Below are 22,161 nucleotides of genomic sequence, written 5' to 3' on the forward strand. Positions count from 1 at the left end.
AAACTTTACTAGTTCCACATTATTCAAAGCAGGAAAGATGACTGACCAACTGGAATATGACTGCTATACCAGAACACATTTTTAGGTGTCTGCTAATATTCAAAGCAAAAATTTGGTCCCACAACCCTTCTCAACTATAGTATCAGATGTAGATTTATTTGGCCAGCATCATAGGGAGGGGAAAAGTACTGCAATATCTTCCCTTGTGGAGGCCCTCCCTGTCAGTAGCTCTCTCCTAAACAGTCCCTGGACCTAGCCAGATCTCTACCACGATGACAGAAAATGCTAGTCTGCCACCCTCCTTCTTCCCTGTCATCCACAAACTGAATCTCTAGCATCACCTCAGCCTAGAGGCTGAGCAGGTAGGTTAGCATCTACAAGTACAGTATGACAGATGACTGAATTCTAGGCAGCTTATGAATCCTTTAATAGATAACATGAAAGTTGTATGCTCCCTCAAACAAGTATCTCAGGTAGATACTTGTAAAATTAGTTTCACAAAGTTTTTATGTATTATCAAGAGGAAGCAAGAACTCCAGATCTCAAACAAAATGCAGCTACCTTAGCACAGGTTAAATACATAAAGGTGGCAAGATCTTTCCTTGAACCTACATACTAGCTTGGCCTTCTATCAGTTTTAAACATAAACTTCTTTCAGAAAACACACTGCCAGTCGTCTGAATTCAGTTTGGATCTCTGCCCATTCCCATACATATTCCTCCTCCTCAACCTTTCTCAACTCTTGTTCTGGCTCAAAACCTTTACTGTTTGTATCAAACTCTGCAGCTCCAGTAGCAGCACATCCTGATGCTTTACCCTAGTATTTTATCTCTAAGATCTAATTCTACACTGAAATTCTAGTCAGGCCCATCTTACTGCTTTACCTGTGGTTATCCCCATTACCTTCTCTCAGACCTCTCAGTCTGTCAGGAAACAAGACATTCCATTAAGAATAAGACCTTACAGTGATTCAAATACTTCACCTCAATCACGACAGGTTTTCTGACCACTGTTCTTTAAATCATTAAAGAACACTCAAGTTCAGCTCCTACTTAAACCTCTCATCTGTCTTCAAATCTTTGCAGGATGTTACTCTTTTATTTTATTATTATATTATATTATTTATTATTGTATTTCTGTAATTACTGTACAAAAGACAAAAAGGGCATGAGTGTTATTTATGCTTCTTTAAATGACTATTTTTCAAACTGTCCTTATGAAGAGATGTTTCATACATGAATGCTTTGTCTGCCTCCCGTTATTTCCTAAAAGGTATCCATTTAATGACACCATTATCATGTCACTTGAAGTGCCTTATGTAAAATTCCTGGATTAGCACATTGGCCTTTCATCTCAGGGAACCCAAATGCAAAACCGAAAAATTACTTTCATGCTTTTAGCCTTGCAGATAGACATTACTAATTCTCAGTACAATTTGGCTTAAGTGACCATTTTTCCTTGGGGGAGGGGTTAGTGCTGATTAAAGCAGCGTGTGATTTCAGGCCAGAAAAATAGATGGAATAGAGATGCAAGAGAATCTTGAAATTTGCATGCTTATACCAGTCCTAGATTTGAGCAATCTAAACCACATCCTCATTTTCTAATCAATATTTCATCCACTTAAAAGACACTATGCAATCTTTTTAAGAATCACTGGAAATTATTCAGTTGCAATCCATACTGCCTGTGTACACAATGCTTTCTAACATCACGTGACCTTGTATGCTATGAAGTTCCCAGCTGCTGTGGAAAAAAACTACAATTCCCACTGTTTATACACCTTGCATCCGACATCAGGTGCATAAGTACTCTATTACTTACCGCATAACAAGTCTAGTAGACTTGTGGCTGTTTATCTTGAATAAATGATTGGTCTTTAACTGACTAAAACAATGTTTTGAATGCATTATGACCTGTTAAATCTGATTTCCTAAAAACATTTTTAGAGGAGTACAAAGTTATTCATGCAAAAGATAAAGAAGACATATACTGTAACTGTGTTGGGTTAATTATATGTCTAGTCTATATACACTCTACAAATCTGGTTTGAATAGTATCCAATATGCATAATTCCCGATGCTTATTAAGCAAGTCATTTTTCTGCCTGTGCTAAAAGACCCCTTGGAATCTAAATGAGCCCCTGTAGCTTTAGTTAAAAACATATAACTTAAGAATAAAACACATTAACTGTAATACGTACTTCATATCAGATTTTAAAATAGAAATAAGTATGAAATAAGTTTGGACAAAGCATATCAGATATTTGGAATGAAAATGAGAAAAACCCATGTATTCAAGAAACTGGCAGAACAGCCAGATTAGCACATTGATAGTGCAGAATTTCACCTTTTGTGAGGGAGGAAAAAGAAAAGGAAAAGAAAAAAAAAAGGCCTGCAATTTTTGCAGTATCATAATTAAACTAGACTTCTTACACAACTACTCATTCCATGAACTTAAGTAATAATGATTGAAGATTATAGATAGCCTAAAATAATACTTCATGAGCTAATGCTTAAGTTTCTATTGACTATGCAGTGCTAATGTAATATTTTTACATTTCCAGGTCCTTCTTGCATTATGAAAAACAGAAGTTGCACTACTTTAAGTCAAAGGTGACATCTAAGGTTCTAATATCCATGAGAAACAAAAACAAATTTACACGTGCACACGCACGCACAAACGTTACCCCTTACAAGCAAGGCTCTTTCTTGCCTGCCTTCCTTCTCTGCAGTATTCCTGTTCCAGAAATTAGGGTATTGCTGCAGAAATAACAAGAGCACCTTCTGAACAGAGAGAAGAGATACTTCCAGGAGGAATTCTACATGCATAGATACAAACATCACAAGCATAAACAGGACTATTAAATTTGGCATATGGTGAGCCATCAGTGAGGACACATGCCTTTAAGAATTTTTGCAACTGTGTGTAACCCAATACCTACCTACCTAAAGCAACATCCTGTTCTGCTTTCTTCTCCTACTTCCATTGTTTTTATGTTGGGCTTACGAAGTGCACAGATAAAGAGAAGTAAAGCCAATAACTGTTGATAGCTAATTTGACAGTAAAGTGAAAATATTTGTGTTTTAAAATAGGAGAGAATGCACAGAAAATGATCGTACTCACCATGCATTTGTCAAAAAAGAAAAACCCGTACGTTTCCTCAGAGAATGATGCTCACCTCTCAACAGCAAAAAAAAGAAAAGCAATCCATTAAAATATACAGTACAGTTAAAACTGAGTTTCCTAGGCTTCTGAATGCTAGATTGAGCAAAGTTACATATCTCTCCCCTCTTACATAGCACCAAGTAGTGCTGTGTGGCACACGAGAGGAGTCCAACACAACTACCTGCTGCAAGAACAAAGACCTAAATCTCCTAAAATACAAATATCAAAAGAAAAGCCCGAAATAAAATGACAACTAAAGATTTGAGACTGAATGGGGTATTGGGGGGAGGGAGAGACGAAGGGGAGGGAACCACAGGATTGAGAGGATGAGAGCTGAGAAGTTAAACCACAATTTTTAAAAGAGTATTTTTAAGGAGAGTAACAGAGATATACCAAATTATTAGGATAAAACTATGTAAGAGCACATCTTGCACACATCTAAATCTGAAAGGGAAGTTACTATACCAGTATAGTAGTATATGATCATGTTATTACGACAGTAGTATAATTATACATCTCAAATCAATAAGAGCTATGTGTTCATATACCACTTTAGACCCACTGAACTTATGCCATAAGTATATGCTGTGTCCTGGGTAAATTGCTCATGAGAACCATTTAATACTGTAGCAGTATTTCAGTGAAATTTCATTTTTGTCACTGCTGGTATATTAAAAGTCTCTGTGTAACAAAAGAGTCTATTAATCGGGATTCAGGCGCATTATGTAGCAATGAATTTTTGAAAAATCTCTACACATTTACAAAATAAATCAAACTAATTAATTACTTACAGTTTTTTTGAACTAACTTCTTAGATGTTAGCATATCTGGCTTAGCAGAGAGTCATAGTTCCATATTTCACTTCCATGTGTATTTTTAACTTCATAGATACTCCCAATGCATAGAGTTACACAAGGCAATCCTAGTGCACATGGGTGTAATGATTTTGGATTGCTTCCACTTTTTAGAGAGATAACAAAAAAAGGCATGCTACAGTGGCTATGGGGAAACATTGTACAGTGTTACTCTGATTCCCAAAATACATGATGAACCATCCAATATTAAGGTGTTAGCTACAGATAGTGAGGAAAAAGTATGTTGTCTTTAAGGCTAATCCTTAGCCCTGTTTATTTTAAACATTGCCTATATACACTAAGCAAATGTATTACCAACTTGTAATAAAGCCAGAATTACAAGACCGGTTTAAATGCCATACCCATTTCTGCAGAGTTATTGGCATAAATGCAGGCAACGTTGCTCTTCTTGAGGAAAAACTCATGTCTGCTTTTCACAGAACTCACCAACCTTCACCCAGGTGATAACATGAAGCAGAACAAAGTAGTTCGCAATATTCCTTGAAGCCTAACTTCTCATAACCCAAATATTGGAGAGTTTGTGCAAAGAAAAGACTAAGGATGTAGTAAATGTTACTCTATTTACGTGAATCTAGTCCTATTCAAAGCAAATTACAGAAGATGCTGAGGTATGACTAACTAGAAATCAACCAATCAAAGAGCTTGAAAACTCGTCTTCTGTCCTTGGAAGGAAGGACTGTCTTCTGTCCTGTGCACACAGTATCTCTGGCTATAAAAAATAAGCAGAACAACATGCATTTCTATCACTCAGAACCCTGTCTTCATTGTCAAAACAAAAACAAAAACAAAAAATTGTTAAAGAGTGTATTCTAGCACTTTACACTGAGTGGTTATAGTGTTGCTGGGTTTTTTTTCTCCTGACTTTTTCCAGGAGAAATATTCTGTGCTTCTGATCGTAGGGTTTCAGGAAAGTAACTGAGCATAAGAATAAATGCACTGAATCCATGGAGTTTAATTCTATGATTCTTAACTGCCTTTACTCAAAGGAGTAGCAAAATTTCCCTTTTACTTAAAGTAGTGCAATTTCTACCTTCGCAATGCAGCAAAGGCCTGAAGATCTGGCATGTAAAATGTGCCAAATTTAAGATTGTTTTATGAATTCAAGTTGTTGATCATCCTCACTCACATATCTACTTTATGTATCAAATATCTGCGTAAGAAGTATAGTTTCATTAATGTGGTTCTACTAAGGAAGTCAGGGTTTTTTCTTCTTTGTTCAAAAGGGTAAAATTTTGCAGCTATAATCTTTTTTTAAGGTCTCATAACATGCATAACAGCAGAAAAAGTGTTCTGTTTTTATGCTGCATGAGTAAGCAATAATCCCGTTGTAAACCAAATTATTAAACAAGTGTTAGAGCTGTGATATTGGATATTTCTTTTGTAACTCTTGAATAAGCAGTTTGCATCAGAACCATTGCTCACCATAGGTGAAGACTGCAGACATTCTGCAAAAATTCATAATATCTCAAACAATAATTTATCAGATATGCAGACTACTGTAGCTTCATAGAAAGTTACTGTAAATCTATTATTTAGGACACATCTGATGTATATGTCCTAGAAGCATTCAGAATTGACTTGGCAAATATTATAATAATCCATGCTAAAATTCACTAGATCATATTGATAGTGTTTTTTCCCCTCAGTAACTGGAGATCAGCACACTCTATGGTAATCCCAAAACGTCTAGAAAAAAAACTCATCTCCAGGACATAAGAAACTATATACTGGCAAGTTAAAAAAAAAATAAATGAAACCAATGTGATTTCATGTAATTTTCTGTTTTGAGAATTAAGTAACTGGTAAAAACTACATAACAAGTCACTGGCACCAGTAAGATACTTCAGAATCCATTGATTCAAAGCATCTGTTTTCATGCTAAATTACTTTCCTGAAATCCTAAAATCAGTAGGGCTTTGGTAAATTCTGTTGACGAACAAGAAGAACAAAGACCGTAAATACAAAAATAATACAGTTCCCTTCCAAAAACTAAAACCTGCAACGCACTGGCATTTTACCTGCAGGGCTCAAACAGTAATGAAATAGTGCCAAGAAACAGGAAGTGAAGAAAAATATTTTCCTAAACTTTCAAAACCTGTTGCCCTTGCTTGAGTCACACAGGGTGGAAAAAACCTGATAAGAAACTGAAGCCAAGTCACAAAAATAATTTGTTTGGAGACAGACATTTGATCCTTGTTCAGTTAGATTTAAAACAAAACTTTTCAATAAACCATAAAAACAGTTAAAATACAGCAGATATTAGCCATTTCCCTGCCTCAATAAAAAGGTTCCATTTTAACTTTGACTCATTTTACATCAAGTCTATAGCAGCAACAGATGTAGAGCAACCAATATTCTAGGTTTATTATATTTATTTATTTTCTTTTTCTCTCTTAAGCTCCAGTCCAAAATCCTTATAAGTGTTTTGAGAAATCAGAAGAATAAAAAAAACTATTCTAGAGATCAAGTTTAAAGTGTTAATGCTGTAACACTTGGAACGAACATCCTTTTCTACTAGAGACAGCTATGATAAATGTCAAGTGCTTGTAATTAGGTTTTTACCTTTCAGGCACAAAGATTTTATTTCCTACAGGAGCACGTTCTCAAAATTCTATTATACAGCTTCAAAAATTTCCTGTAAGATTCAGAAAACAACTTGTGGTACTAGAGCCTGATCCTGTAGGCATTTTACTCCCAGGAATATTACATATGCATGTTTGCAGCACCAGAACAAAAAATTCCCTTTACAATCTTTTCTCCTTGGATCTTATGGAAAAATGCTCAGGAAACAGTAACTGTAAATCTCAGTGGACTGCATTAGGGACTTTATTGGGAAAGAAACAAAAATAACCCAAGCCATTTTTCCTTACGCCTGGGTACTGAAGGTCCTTAGCTCTTGAAAAGCCTGTGCAGCTTTTTGTTCTATGAATAATATTGACCTATTTGTCTGCAAGGTGAAGCAGAGGATTATTTTCCTCAGTGAGACTATCTGTATTTTATCTTCTCTAGTCAGATATACAGACCAGATCTATTTAGAAAGTAAGCAAACACTTAAGTGTTGTTTACCTTTGCAACAAAAATCCAATATTCAGATCTGATTTTATTTTAAACAAAAATACTACAGTAATTTACTTATACTAATGAAAGTACGCATCAGTTGCACTCAAGAGTACTAAAAATGGTACTGAGGAATACTTTCATCTCTTAAATTGCACAAATAGAATAAAATAAAATACATCTCAAGTTCTAAGTGCAAGCCTTGCAGAATCACTTCACCATCTGAAAGCAAAGGGAGTCCTGTTGATAAACACAAGACACACAAATGCTTTGAAAGCTGACTGTGCCTTCAAGGAAACATATATAATCACTTTTTTTTCCTACAGGTAAAAGATTTGACTTGTCCATGGCAAGTTTACAAAAAATTTTGCTGGTGCTGGTGGACAGGAAGGAAACCACATGCAGCTCACTTGCTTGAGAGCTTGGTAAAATGAATATGTTCATGCAGCTTTTCACTCCTATTTTTGTCACTAAGCTATCAGATATAGTCCTGAAAACACTGTGCAGATACTTTTTAGATACTTCAAAATAGAAACCACTTCTACGGCTTGCCACTAAAGAAAGCGTGACTAAACTGAGTGGGCAAGAACTGAAAAGCTCTTAGCAAGAGTTAGTAGCTCCAAGTAAGGGTTTTATAACAACATATGGAATAGAAATATCCTGCCAGTAGAGGAAGGTCAGTGATGTACTTAAGGCACTGGATATGGAGTCACAACAGCTGATCTATTCCTGGCTCTGCCAGACGTAACACAGGAATGGGGGCATTTATAGGTAACAAGAGCAGATCAGACTCAGCTTTTGCTTCTGTAGATGAAAAAAAATTCTAGAAAATATAAATTCATTAAGGTTTATAAAAATCATTCATGCTAGTTTTTGTACTTGTTTTTTTCTTTAAGCTAGGGCAGAAGATTATCACACAAGACCAACATAAAGTCAGGTAAGTTATCTGTGGGACTATCTGCACTTCCTTGAGAGAGTGCTCCTGTCTGCTTGGCACAAATGGTCACTTTGTCTCTTTACTAGAAGAGTCAGTTAATACCACCAACGTGACTCTGGAAACACATACAGGGTATTTTTTGAATAGGTACACTTGCATACGTTTGGCAAATAACTATTTTTCTTAAAACCACCCCACAAAAGAAAGATTTCAAAGTATTGAGTGAGAAGCTGTCTTTCTACTTCTATAGTCCATCACACACAGAAATGTGACAAGGTCTTATTCCTCAAGCAGTACATACAGGACACCCTCAGGCTGTGGACACTTTTCCTTTAGCCCTAATGAGTAATTATTGTACTAGGCAGAAACTAGGCAGACCTTGTCTGCTTACCAAAATGGAAGAGACTATTCCTGTATCCTAATGCTACAACACACTAATCAGAGATGGGCTGATGTTCAGGAAAAGCCTAATAATGAAAATCACACCAGCCTGGAAAAAAACCTTCTTTTACCAGATTATTCATCTCCCCTCAAATGATTATGGAAGGGTTCACTTTTGCAAGAACAACTGGAAAAAGCTGAACGCTGCTCTTTAATGCATAGTGCAGTTTTCCATCCTCACCAATTCTCCTCACATACTTGTGGGATCTTAAAGTCTTGTTACACACACTCCTTGCAAAGCTTTTCAGCTGCCTATTTTCGCAATCAATAGGCTGAAGCCTGATTGAAAAGCATACTGATAGCAAAGTTCTGTCAATTGAGTTATAAGAAAACCTTCATATTGCATGGGCCTCTCTCACTACACAGCAGTAAATTCCAGTGATTATGAAAAGAAACCTTTGCAAACTTCCAGCCTGTTTCTCAACAGTTGATACCATTTCTGTGCCATTATCAAGTCCTTGCAGCTGTTCATAAACTTGGGGTCTTAATGTAATCAGTGACAGAAGATATTACAACTAATATTAAAAGGCTCTTTATAGCCTAAGAATGCACTCATTGAAAAATCAAATTCTGATCACAAGGCAATCTATTGTATCTTGTTTTCCTGTGTTTTCCTGATATAATATCAAGTTAAGAAGCAAACAGATAGACGTATTGGTGTGCAACATATGCACCCAAACCAGAAATAGGTAGGGACAATCCATCAGTATCCTAATTAGAAGCACAGGCACACTTCTAAGATAATCGATATAGATTTCTCTCTTGAGACTTAAGTATTAAATATAATGTAGACTATAAGGCTAAAACATGAGCTGATTAGCTGCAAATGAATGTTCTGTGACTGAAGCGGGAGAAAAGAAAGTTCACGCTGTTACTAGAGCAAAGAAATCTAATTTCTTCTCCCTCTTCATTCCTCCTCCCACAACTGCCCTTCTTCAAAAATTTTCTTTGGCCTGATTAGCATTTTTTTTAATCTTCCCATTTCAGGTGACTCCCATCAGGACTCTTAACATGAGAGACACACATAAGCATGCTGTCTTGAAGGTCTCCCTTTATCTTCATTCCCAAATTAAAGGCAGTCATAAAGACACAAATTCCCTCAGAAGTAACAGCTTTAAACATGTTAAGACAAACAAGGAGAATATGGCCAATGGTCAACTGTCATCTCCCACTTATCACTGTAGGATTTCACCACTTGCTAGTGATATATCCCATTGTGTTAATAGAAATCATCAGCTGTTAGAAAAGCTTGGAATCCCCGAGCCCTGAAATCCCTAAATGGAAGCTGTATCAGTTCTCGCCTCTGCATGCACATGCACACACACGTGAGATCAACATCAACTGTCAGTTACAGGATTTTGATGCCCTTCCACTGCCTGGCCATCATTGCTCCTGCTATGCAAACGCCAAACAGAAGACTACTCTTATCCTAAAGATACTCATCTAAGTAATCTGCAGGTGTCAAGACACAGATACCAGTTGTCTGCTACTATACTGCATGAAATAAGGTGGGTGAGAGACCTCAGGTTTATTTTCAGTTTCTGTACTTTTTCTTACACAACGGAAACTTGGTCCTGAAAGCAAAGGCAAGTAAAGCATGGAAGAGGTATAAGAAGGCAACTTAAAAACTGAGGAGTCCTTTTTCTATCCTAATAGTCCCGTATTCAATTGGTCCAATTTCCATTACAGTTCTAGATAGATCTCTTAAATATACTGCTACAGAAGAAAGATTACCACTGCAAAGACTCAAAAGGATCATGAAGCAAAAATTGGGAAAAAACTCCCCCAATACTAGATTAGTGGCTCTGGAATTATCACATGAAAGAACAAGTAAGTTTTCTGCTATCTTGTAAATAACTTACAAGAAAATACATATGTATAATGAATATAAAATTGTTTTACCAGTCACAAATATTTAGGACTAATCTGTATGAATGATCAAATTAATTCCACCTGGTGAAAACTAACCAGTTTTAATGTTGATGTTTATGCAAAGGTATGTTTTGTGTATGTAAAATCTAAATTCTTCTTATTGTGGCAATATTTACACACAGAAGTAGGATGGGGATATTCCTCTGCTTGTTTCTATAGTTCTCAAGTTCTTATTTGAATAGATAATAACTTTCAGAACATCAAAAATGCAACAATGCAAGGATATGCTAAAAACTGCAGCAAAACCCCTAACAGAAATCAATCAGAGCCTGAGCTCCATTCTTTAGTTAATGCCTTAACAGTAGGATAAAAAAAGTTTTACTATGATAAAAATAATAAAATTTCTGACCATGTTAGCTTAAGTACTGTAAAATGTATGGCAAACTACTTGGTATTTTCTCCATCTGTTGCACAGCTTTTAATTCAAAGGAGGTGAAAGTTGTAAACCTTTAATAAGAAACATCTAAGTTGCCAGCTTTAGTAAACCCATAGCATTTCAGGTAGTTTAGCTATTCATCATTGACTACTCTCATCTCGTTCAATACTATGCACCTATTAAATTGTTTATGTTACAAAAATAGCAGAACGTAAAATCAAGCAGGTGTTTACACAATGAGGTGATAAAAGTAGACCAGACAGGACCACAAAGGTTTTATAAGACCAGAAAAAGAAAGTTGAAGAAAAACGAAGGAGAAAAAACACAAGAAACACAACAAAACATAAGGCTTGGTCTGATTTTTATCTGGTTGAAAATGAAAGCTGCCATGGTAATAAAAAAGTGATCTAAGGAGCAGACATTAACTTTAATTCTAAATGTACATGCTTAAAAATACTGTCATTTAAGTCTTTTAAGATTGAAAAAAAAAATCCTTTAGGGAATAGAAAAGCTCTCAATACTTTGGGAGGAGTACTGCTTCAAAAAGCAAGAGAATACAAGTCTTCTACTTTGATAATGCCTTTAAACAGCAATCCACATACTTTCTTCAATATGAATCATAATGCTAATCTAGAATAAATGATACAAATTATTAATGTTACTAAACACTATTCTGATTAACATAGACTGTGTGTCCCTGGGAGTCAGATAGGAACGTTTATCTGTTTTAATCAAAAAACAGTTCAGACAGTGGTCTGTAAAGGGAAGATGTCAACAGCATCCTGTCGTTAGAATACTGACATCTTGCATCCCCCACTTATCACAGTATCACTTACTGACAATGCCACCAATGAGAAGCCACCTGGAAAAAGACCTGTTAATAAAATATTTATTTAATAATGGATCTGTCTATGGCAGGTATGGACCTGCTAGAAAATGATCTAAACTTCTCAGTTCTCCAGTCTAATCCTAAACAAATGCACTTAACCCTGGGAACAGTTAGATACTAATATTTTTCTTACTCCTATCAGATCTCATTCCCTTCTCAAAATTATGAGGATTCAAGCTCCATTCATCAGAGTTTACTCTTTTAAAGCCAAACTCAATAAAACTGAGTTATCAAAAGTGACTCAGCAATATCAGAGCAGAAGTTCCCTGAAGTTTCATCTGGCTTTAACTGTCAAGTGTCTTGTATATTCAAAGAAATTGAGACTGTTTTTATTACTGTCTGGTTTAGCCACCTTGTAATTACATAGAATTGCATAGTACTATAGAGGTGTCACAGGACCAAAATACCAGGTAGTCAACTATGAATTCAAAAGATGAATAGTAAAGAATTGCTTTTTAGAGAACCAAAGTTTCCAAATTCACAGAGGTTTTCTACACAAAGAACTAGATCTACTGCAATGTACCAGAGGTTTCTTTTTCCAAATATAACTTCCCAAACGACACAGAAGAGGCAGTTTCTTGTACTGGGAAAACAGGCCTAATAGAAAATATAAGAAACTTCAATTTTGACTTTCAGGCTCATGAAGCCCAAAACAATCAAAATCAAAAGAATGATTAAATCATTCCAATTTGACAATTAGCAAAATGTCAGAATCTTTGACAAGACTGATAATTATTTTATTTTATACAGCTACAAATAGTAAAAATTTAAGCCTAACATTTGTTTGATGTAAGTGAATTATACAATGTGCTTCCAGAGGCAATATCTGAGTAACCAGAAAAGTTACAGTGACCTTGTTTTCTTCCTCATTTGAAAGGAAAAAAAAAAAAAGACATGCTATTTTTGTGAAGTTAGAATGTTTAGAGTCCTTTCTTGGGTTGCTTTTGGACAGTAACAAAGTACAAGGTTGATTTGTAATAACATTGAGAGTTGATGTGAAGTTTGACAGAAAGCAATTTCTTTTCTTTATAAGAAAGATACACTAAGGAATGAAGCAATGTAAAGACAATAAAGTAAAATGCAAAAAGAAAAATAAAAGACACAAACAAGTGATTATTCTGAAGCTTCCCCAGGTTGATGTATCCAACAGCTTGTGTTAGGCCACCTCAATATAAACCAGGCGATATTCCTTATTGCTGAAATGAGAAATTGTTCAAATCTGCCTCCTGATTTTTACCTATATAGACCTGTGACTTTCTGCCACAGTGTTAAGGTGACTGGTGAAAGCACAAAGACACATGCATTAAAAAAAGCAAGTTTTCGTAGAGCTCTAGATAACTTCAATCTAATGTAATAGCAATAAATCTTTCCTTGATGGGAGGGTACAGCTATTTAAATGACAAACACAGCACAGAAACTGGAGCAGAAGACCACCAGGTGAGACACCTCAAAAAGGAGTCCAACTGAATCAAGTCTTAAATTAAAGACTTCACGTAAAAACCTTGAGCTCTTTACGTTGGTTCTGTATAGGATGTTTCTTCTGTTAATCTGTAAACTGGCTGGAAAGACTTTTTCCCTTCCTTTCTGCCTTTCAAACTCTGGAGTCTTTTTTGTGTATGTTTAGGAGCTGGAAGGAAAAAAGATTGAGAACTGACAAAGGCGAATGCGTGCAATGCTCTCCAACCTGGAAAGAAATCTCGCAAGACTGGAATTACAGAGTAAATTTAACTAATGCATCTTTTGGTTGGAAAAGATATTCCAGCCCTTGGAAGTTGCTTGCAAATTCATGAATTATGACATTTCAATAAAAAATACTTTCATTTTTGCACTGTTTAAAAGTCAAGAGAAAACAGGTATTTCAGCCAAAAAAAAACTATCATGAAAAAGTCTAACTACTAGATACTTAGCCACTTATGTCTCCTAATAGAATTATATGTAAAATTTTGAAGAATTACATTTCAAGCAGGTGTGCTAGAAGACCCTGAACTATAGCTGTAAAAAAAAAAAAAAAAAAAAAAAAAAAAAGTACTTCAATTACAAGAGTCAATGTTCAATATTATTCATAAACTCAGAACAGGAAACATTTAAAGAAATATTTGCTCTTTGTCATAAAGTTCCTCTCAGTTGCTCCTTGCTGAAGAGCTTTACATTAAAATCTTTGTTAATGCAAAAAGAGAAGTGACATTCCACTACAATCAATGTGTATTTGAGATCTCTCTATACAATTGATTTCCTTTAAAGAACATTATGGGAGTATACTTGGATTCTAAATTATAAAAATATCTACTTGTTTAGAACATCCAGAAAAGACAAGAGAGGCAAGATAAAATTCCAAAGATTTGAGTGTTCTTCACCTTGAGATTTACTTGAGTTTTATTTTTGCACTTCTAATTTAATTTAAAGAAACAAAGCACTAATTACCTTGAACTACTTTTGTGATGAAACACTTTTTGGCTTATCCTTGAGTAGGGCAAGAACTGTCACTCCAATGCTAATGATTCAGGTTTTGTTTTCAGAAACACTTAACAGCTAAGATTTCATAAATCTATAGTAACCTCTATTTAGTTAATTTGACCAAAGAAAACCAAAAGTACACTAAAGAGCAGAACATGTTTTCTTACCGTTAACATTCTTCCCTACTAATATGCATTTTGATCATAATCAGAGATAAAATTACAAAGTATTTTATCTTTCCAGTTCCTTGTTACTTCGTAGAGAACACAGACTCCGAGACACAATTAGATTTTCCACACAAGTTCACCTAGTAACAGTAAATTATCAATTCCTCAGCGTAAGGAAACATTTCCCACCATGAACCTAGTTGACCATGCTGTGTGGGACATGAGGGGAAAGCTGGGTTTTTTGGCCTTTTCAGGTAAAAGTCTTCCACTCTGAAGCATAAAATTGAGTTTATCTGAACACAGATAAATATAACATTACTCATGCCAAAAGCACCCACCTCCCTTCTACACTTCTTCCTAAGAAACCAAACTTGACGATTTCTTACAGAATGGATTATGCAGTCCACAATGTGCTGTTCCCATCCATAAGTTCACCTGTTGATTTAACCTCTATATTATTCCTTTGAAGATGAGGATGTTAAATACGCAATCCCATTCCCACTTGTGACATGTCTCAAGGTCCCATCATCCCAAACACAGGTGTGATGCCATAACATCAGCTCCACAGCATCACCTCCATGAAATGCTCCACTGAGAACAGGTCATCTGAGGCACAAGTCTGCATGTTCTCAGCAGCTCAATGCAGGCCTGTTCTTTCCATTCTCCCTGCTCCCAGTACTCTATCTAAGATAACATTTATCACTATACTGACTCTATACTTTTACTCCTTATTTTGATCCACAGCATTCCCCTTCCTTCATTTTTTAAATTAAAAGAGAAAAAAATAGTCAAGGTTGCCTCTTAGAGAACGTTTGTTCTAATTACTGTTAATGTGTCACGATTATGAGTCTGTGAGGCTATAACACAAAACTCTTCCAAACTGCAGGAGGGAGAAGGAGATGTGGACAGCTGTGTTGATGAGGCAGATCAAGTAATGTCCAGACACACAGCTGTCCTACTTTCCAAGCACAAAGGCAACTTACTGTTCTGCTACACGGCTTTTACCAATTTGCTTTTATGAACTTATTTCCAGTAAGTCAACCCCACAGACAGACATGCTGTTCAAGCAGCATGTTCAATGTTTTGCGAGGCTTATGATAAAAGAAGGCAGTAAGAACTTCAGCTTAGAAAAACAAGAATTCAAAATAATGTTAATAATCTATTCAGAAGAGGAAAGATTTCACATGTCACAGGTGCTATGAGTGTAGATATTTGTGACAACTTCTTTTTTCCCTAGAAGTAGAAAATCTTTTCTGGAGAGAACAAGAAGACAAGAGGCATCACTTCTTTTATTTTCTTTTAGAAACACCTGTTTTGATAATAGTTACCTACTAGACAAAAGTAGAAATTTACTCTGTATTTTTTTCTTTATTACACCTGAAAGTAAAAACACAGTGGAAAAAGAAAAAAGAAGAATCTCTTAAAACATATGTAGATCACCAGAGAGGCAACAGAAAAAATTGTGGCAGCTGTCAACACCATAGAAAAAAAAAATGTGCTTAAGTGTAGCTGGTTTCTTTTAAGAGTTAGGAAACTATCAGACTCTAACACTAATATTCATGACCTTGGGGGCTACATTGAATTAAATCTTTGTATATGGAATGGGTATTTGCAAGCAGAGCTGTTACAAAGTTGGCAAAATAAGAACACAGAGTGGAAACATGACATTTCCAAGCACAGCCTCCACAGCCAACTGTGGGAAGTCAACGTCGCAGCCAGTTCACTTCTCCTCTTTGCACACCTGCTTACCATTCCCTCTCCTTTTTAAATGCAAGTGATTTTATAAACATATTAGAAGATTTCAACCTGAATTTCAAAGATAAAAGTTCAACTCAAAAGTTGCCACTTGGCCTTAACCTTTAATAACTTTAGATCAAGAACAGTAGAACAGTCATGCTGCATTTGACAAAAGGTCTACTTAGCTCAGTACCACTTCTCCTGCAGTGGCCATAAAAGGATACCTAGGTGCAAAGCTTTTTGACAGAAACCATGGTCTTGTTAAATGGCCTTCAGAAAATAATAGGAAGACTCCTCTCAGTTTTTCTGGTAACTGGAAAATGGATCAGGCCCTCCATAGACACTATTATTATTTTAGCTCACATCTGTCAGTAAACCAGTTGTTCTCGATCCTCCCACTTTTAACAAAGTGAGCACTACATTTTCAAATGGAAAAGCAGGAGAAATTGAAAGACTGTGCGCAGAAAGTGTCACAAAATGTATGACGAGCCTTTATGAAGAAACAGAAGTGAAATCAGTGAAGCTATGCACTTAAGCTTCTGAGGGACCGAAGCTAACACTTAGCTGGCTAAACTGATCAAGCCAATCAGTAATTTTAAACATGATAGGCCACAAAAGCAGCTAGTTGACCTTTGTGTATTAAATCATGCTTGGGAAATCTACTTTCCAGTTGCAAGCACAAAGTTTACCACAATGAGTGCAATTTAAGCCAGCAACATGAGTAATTTAGAATAATTTTTTTAAATGTGACTTCTAGTCCTTATGTTCTGAAAGATAATGTTACCAATTCAGTGTTTTTCCTGCCTCTCCAGAGACAGTCAATGCTTCCACCTTGCCCAAGCACAAAACTAGCATAGTTTTACCCCGCTGCACTAGTGACATTTAGATAGACACTGACCAGAAATGTTTCAGATTAAGATTGCTGTAGTAGGAAAAAACTAAAAACAATAAAAGTAGTTCCAAAAGACACCATAGCTATTTTTAGAGAATGTCCAAAATACAGCAAGATAGAATCAGTGCAGTTTCCCAGACACATACATGTTTCTCCCTGGAGAAGTGGGGAGAAGGTTGCTCCTTAAGGGGCCAGCCAAGACTTTGCTACTAAAGTTCTCTGCCAGGTGCACAGAAACAGTAATGGCTGGTCACCTTCAGAAAAGTTAATACAACTACAAGGAACTTCAACTTGCAGACAATTTCTTAATGCAAATCTAAAAACTGAATAGGCAGCAGCAGCAGTGTAAGTTCTTACACCTCCAATATCACCCCTAAATCTGTTAGGATAGGGATCTTACAGACCACCAAAAAAAAAGAGAATGTGAAGGAAGTAGTACCCTTAATCCCACAGGTGTTCTTGTCAAAACTCCTCCAGTCTCAAGAAAATAAAAGGGAAATGAGACAGGTAAGCTTTCAAAGAGAGAAACAGATCTTCGACACCAGTAATCTCCATTAACTGGAAATTCTTCCTCTTCAACCTCTACCCCTGCCCAGAGTAACAAGTCCAGTGTGTGTGACCAGTACTGAGACAGAGCACTGCCAGGTCTGTCTGCCCAGGCAGAACTTCCCTTGGCTTACAGTTTAAGGTATTTATGGAAATTCAGTAACATCAGCCATACAGATAAACACGTGTGCATATAAAATATAGCCTTGTACACAGCATTTGGTCCCTCCCCAACAATTTTGGTTTTATTCAATTATCCTAGCAAAATTAGACCTTTAGACAAAAGGAGCTGCTCAGCGAGTGTTAAAACCCTCCGTGCTATAGCACTGATGACAGTAATTGGAGGTGAGGAGGAAGGGAAGAAAGAAATTAACTTCTCATTTAAGGACAGAAAGCACTGCTTGCCTGTCCCTGGTTCCACTTTACCCAAAAAATCTGCACAGTCACATGTAGACTCTGTGAAAGAACAGTCACATCTTAAGCCACAGATTCCAAAACTCATTTTCTACAACCATTGGTGACCTACAGAGAAAATTTCACCAAATTGCAGAAATATGGAACATTTTTATTAGAAAAATAACTTCATAGGTAACTGGGCTTTTCCTCAAGCTTTCATGAAAGCAATTTAGAATGTCAAATAATAATTTATAAATCTTACCTGTTTTTTTCTTGAAGTTGCCTTGGGCAACAGACTAGCTGACAAAACTGATGCAAACGGAGAGCAACACAGCTCAGGAAAAGGATTTGGAATTGATGGGATCTCCAAAATACTGTCATCTTTCTTTTTTCTCCTATTTCAACAAAATACATAATATCAAGCGATAATTGTAACAATTGTTGTTAAAATTGCAATATCCAACCATAATGCATGAAATACTAAGACACTAATACCACGACACTTCCTGGTTGCAGCAATTAGCTTTTTTGTGCAGTTATTTTTTTTTAATCAGTAGGCTGAATCTATTAACATACAGTGCTTAACACTACTTGAAAGCAATCCAAGTATTCAGCTCTGAATATAAAGTTGTTTGGATATGTGTAAGCCCTTGCAGAGTAAGAGCATGGATATATTCATATTGGCTCCTAAGGACAATATTTACTAAGGAGTAAATATTTTGTTGTTCCTGTGTTCATGCCGTTCCCTGCGTACACATATTACAACAGTGGATGCATGTAACTTTTCAGTAACACTTCCTGAGCACATCACAACTGTATTCCATTTAAACAAATTGAAACTTTTTTTTTCTGTGGAACCAGAAGTCAAAGGGACAGACAAGACAAAATAGCGTGAAGCAATACATTCATTTCTGTTTTCAATTACTTTTGTATTTGAATCTTCATAGCTCCATCACAAAATAAATGTCTCAGTAGTTGCTGGCTACTAAAACCTGATTGTGTCGCAAGTATCACCATGCAGCATTTGTGGGAGTAGTGAAGATAATCACTACTGTACTTGCTGAAGTGCTCAGTTATGCACTGGTTTAAAGTATCACATTAATAATGTGGTGGTTTAGACTGCAGTGTACATTAAAGTGCTTGGTTTTCTCACATAAAATATTGAACAGCGCTTTGTCTACTTGATTTCATTTGGAGAGCAGCACCCAAAGCACCTCAAGTACTTGAGTCTGGCAACATATAATCAGATTTTTCTACATGTGTGAGCTGATGGCTCCAAGTTTAACATTTAATTTTATTATCTTCATTATTATCATTCCACATTTCACATACTAATTGGTACAAAGGGAGGAAAACCATCAGAGTAGGGTAGTGATGCAGAATGAAGATGCTTTACCTTCTGAAAATCCTCACTGAAGATTCATTTAAAGTGATATTTAGCATTAAGAAGGAGTATGCAGTATTTCAAGATTTTGTAAATTTCAGTCTAGCAAAACTGATCAGATGCTTCATGGAAAAACCTAGCTCACAGTTTCCTTTACTAAGAATAGAGACCAATGCCTTTAAGAACAGCCTGAGAGGTAAGAAACACCGGGTGCACATCACTGACCGCAGTTACAGCGGCATCGCTAACGGGGAAGCAGGTTCTCTCACGAACGTTATAGGACACTGCAATGAGAAAGTCAGGCCTCGGTTCAGTTTGACAAGACAGACTTGGCAACGCCGTCTATTTTCACCTCAAGCTGGGAAACCTCAAAGAAAAAAAAAAAAAGAGGGGGAACGCACCCCGCAGCGAAGAGAACTGTCTGCACGGCCGGGAAACAACTTTTGAGTTCCAGGGAGGCGCGGGCCGGTCCCGGGCCAGGCCACCCCCCTCCTGCCGCTTCGCCCCCTCCCCAAACCGCCGCCACCCGAGCCGCAGGGCGCTCGCCCCTCAGGACCCGCCGGCACCGTGCTCCCGATCGCAGGACGCCTGCCAGCCCCTAGACGGCAGCAGGCGGGCCCTCGAGGGAGCGGGCAGGGCCGCCGGCGCCCGCCCGGCCTCCGGCCTTACCTGTCTGGGGGCGAGGGCGGCGGGTCCCCCCCGGGGGGCCGGGGAGGCGGGCAGGGGGAGCCCGCTGCGCTGGGGGGGCTGCCGCCCGCGGGCTCGGCCGGCCGCCGCGCACCGGGCAGCAGGGCAGCCATCGGCGGCGGCGACGTCCTGGCCGGGCGGCCGCCCGCGCGGGAGGCCCGTCGGCGAGCGGCCCCGGCGCTGCCGGGCTCGTCGGGCGGAGGCTGCTCTCCGCTCCCGCTGCGGAGGACGGGGGGAGGCGGCGGGGGTGGGGAGCGGGGGGGAAAGCGCCGCCCGGGCGGCGAGCGGCACTGAGCGTCTTCCCCGGCACACGTGCGCGGGCGGCGGCGGGGGCGGGCGGCCGCCGGCTCGGCGCTGCCACGGGGAGGCAGAGCAGGGCGGGCGGGGGCCGCGGCAGCCCTTCGCTCGGCGCCCTGGCGGGAGGGCGAGGCGAGGCCCAGCAGGTGCGCGCCTCTGCCACCCGGTGTCACCCGGCTCCGGGCCGGGCCTGACGCTGGGCGAGGGGGTCCGGGCGGCTGAAGGCAGGGGGCGCCGCCACTTGGCCCCCCGCCGAGCGGACCCCGCGCCCTGCCCGCCCTGCGCCCCGGCCCCCCTCGGCTGGGCGGGGGGTAACGCCGCCGCGCCCCGGCCTGGCCTCTGCCCTCCTCCCCTGGTGCAGAACGGCACTTGTCGAAGCGCCCGACAAATCATTAACTAAGCTGCCCCATCTCTGTGTGAGGTCGGGAATTTATGGTTACGCCTCGGAGAAACAAGGAATGAACAAGGCCGCGGGACAGACCCGTTACCTTCGTGCCGAAGGAGCCGCTCGTGGGGAGGCTGCGTTCGCAGCTGGGCCCAGGCTCACGTTCAGCCCCAGCTCCGAGGAGAGTGGGAAGGGGAAAGGTTTTTCCCCGCACCTGGGGCTCCTCCAGAGCAGCCTGCACCCCTGAGGAAGCCGGCTCCTGCTCTGTGCACAAAACCCTACACTGCAGTTCCGCGGCCTTCCTTACCAGCTTTCCTCCTATGGCAACGTAAAAATACCCTCTTGCTGTATGAAGAACAGCTTCACAGCACCAAGCAGAGGGGTAAAATCGTGTGAGTCAGTCAATTTGATAGAAAACCAACTAATTTAAAGCCCAGCCCCTGCTAAAAACAGCTGCATGCAGAAACCTGCTGACTGTACCTGGCGTGCTCAGGGGCAGGAACTGAGATGTCAGGACTGCTGAAAAAACAGAATGTTTTGAGATATGTGCGCTTTGCTGTTTTCCTGAACCCACTGAAGAAATCCACACAAACAAGCCAAAATTTAAATTCTGGAGAATGATTTTTCTGACACAGAAGCAACACTCAGTTTTCATTTTAGCTGAGTCACAGATGATTTTGCAGGATGTTTATTGTCAATGAAATGAAGGATTCCTTGTCCTCTGAACAGCTCATTCTCTGCTACGCTGACAGCAGAAGTACAAGTCCGAGTTGATTAACAATTCTTATATACAGAGACTGGCAAACACACCTGGAATGTTACAGTGGATTTGCTTGTGTGTGTGCCTGTCTTTTTACACAGTTGCACAGATCAGACCACTGTTTTTTGCCTAATTGATTCACTGCCATAAATGTGGCACGTTAAACCTCGCTGTCTTCGGAAGCATAGAAGGAAGGACAACTGGTGGAGGTGCTCTAGATAGAAAACTGAGGTCAGGCAGAGATAAAAACCTTCAAGTGGCAATTGTATGCTGATATTAATCGGTATTTTAAAACTTCAGGCATGAAAAGATGTGTTTTGACTTTCACCCAGTCTGTGCAACTTGTTACATAGTTGCAACTTGTCATACATGGTAGTTTTTGTGTCTTTGGCTTACTCATGTAATTGTTTTAAAATGGAAGGCAAATAAAAACACAATTAGAAGGAATATTAGCAAATAAATACTTCTATGTTTTAGAATAACTTTGCTAGGATTCTAATGAGTCATGACAGCAAAAATGCCACTTTTAGGAAAGATCAATGAAAAATGTAATGCTGTTATAATTTCACTTGAATGTAGTAATGTAACAAACAAATTTACTTTAAAACTTTCTTTTTTCTACTTCTCATAGTCTGTTCTGATGCTTGATGCTTTCAGTGCTTTCTATGAGAATAGCACTGTATGAGAAAAATACAGTAATTGGAAAACTGAGGCACAGAAAGACCTACGTGATTGTTTCAGTGTAGTATTGGAAACGTTGCGTAGGTGAGAATGTGAAACTAAA

The 22,161-nt window shown here is 38.6% G+C and overlaps 1 protein-coding gene across 1 annotated transcript in view; it reads right to left on the reverse strand.

Annotated features, from left to right (window-relative positions):
• Positions 1 to 20,048, reverse strand: part of GRB14 (growth factor receptor bound protein 14) — a 61,171-nt gene extending 41,123 nt beyond the window's left edge. The window contains exons 1-2 of the mRNA XM_086750946.1: positions 19,918 to 20,048; positions 18,127 to 18,259 (exon numbers count right to left, since the gene is read on the reverse strand). Of these exons, the coding sequence (XP_086607072.1) occupies positions 18,127 to 18,259; positions 19,918 to 20,048 (264 nt within the window). The remainder of the gene's footprint in view (positions 1 to 18,126; positions 18,260 to 19,917) is intronic.
• Positions 20,049 to 22,161: the final 2,113 nt, after the last annotated feature.

The sequence above is a fragment of the Chlamydotis macqueenii genome, chromosome 6, assembly GCF_036417535.1.
Source record: "Chlamydotis macqueenii isolate bChlMac1 chromosome 6, bChlMac1.mat, whole genome shotgun sequence".
NCBI classification, from domain to species: Eukaryota; Metazoa; Chordata; class Aves; order Otidiformes; family Otididae; genus Chlamydotis; species Chlamydotis macqueenii.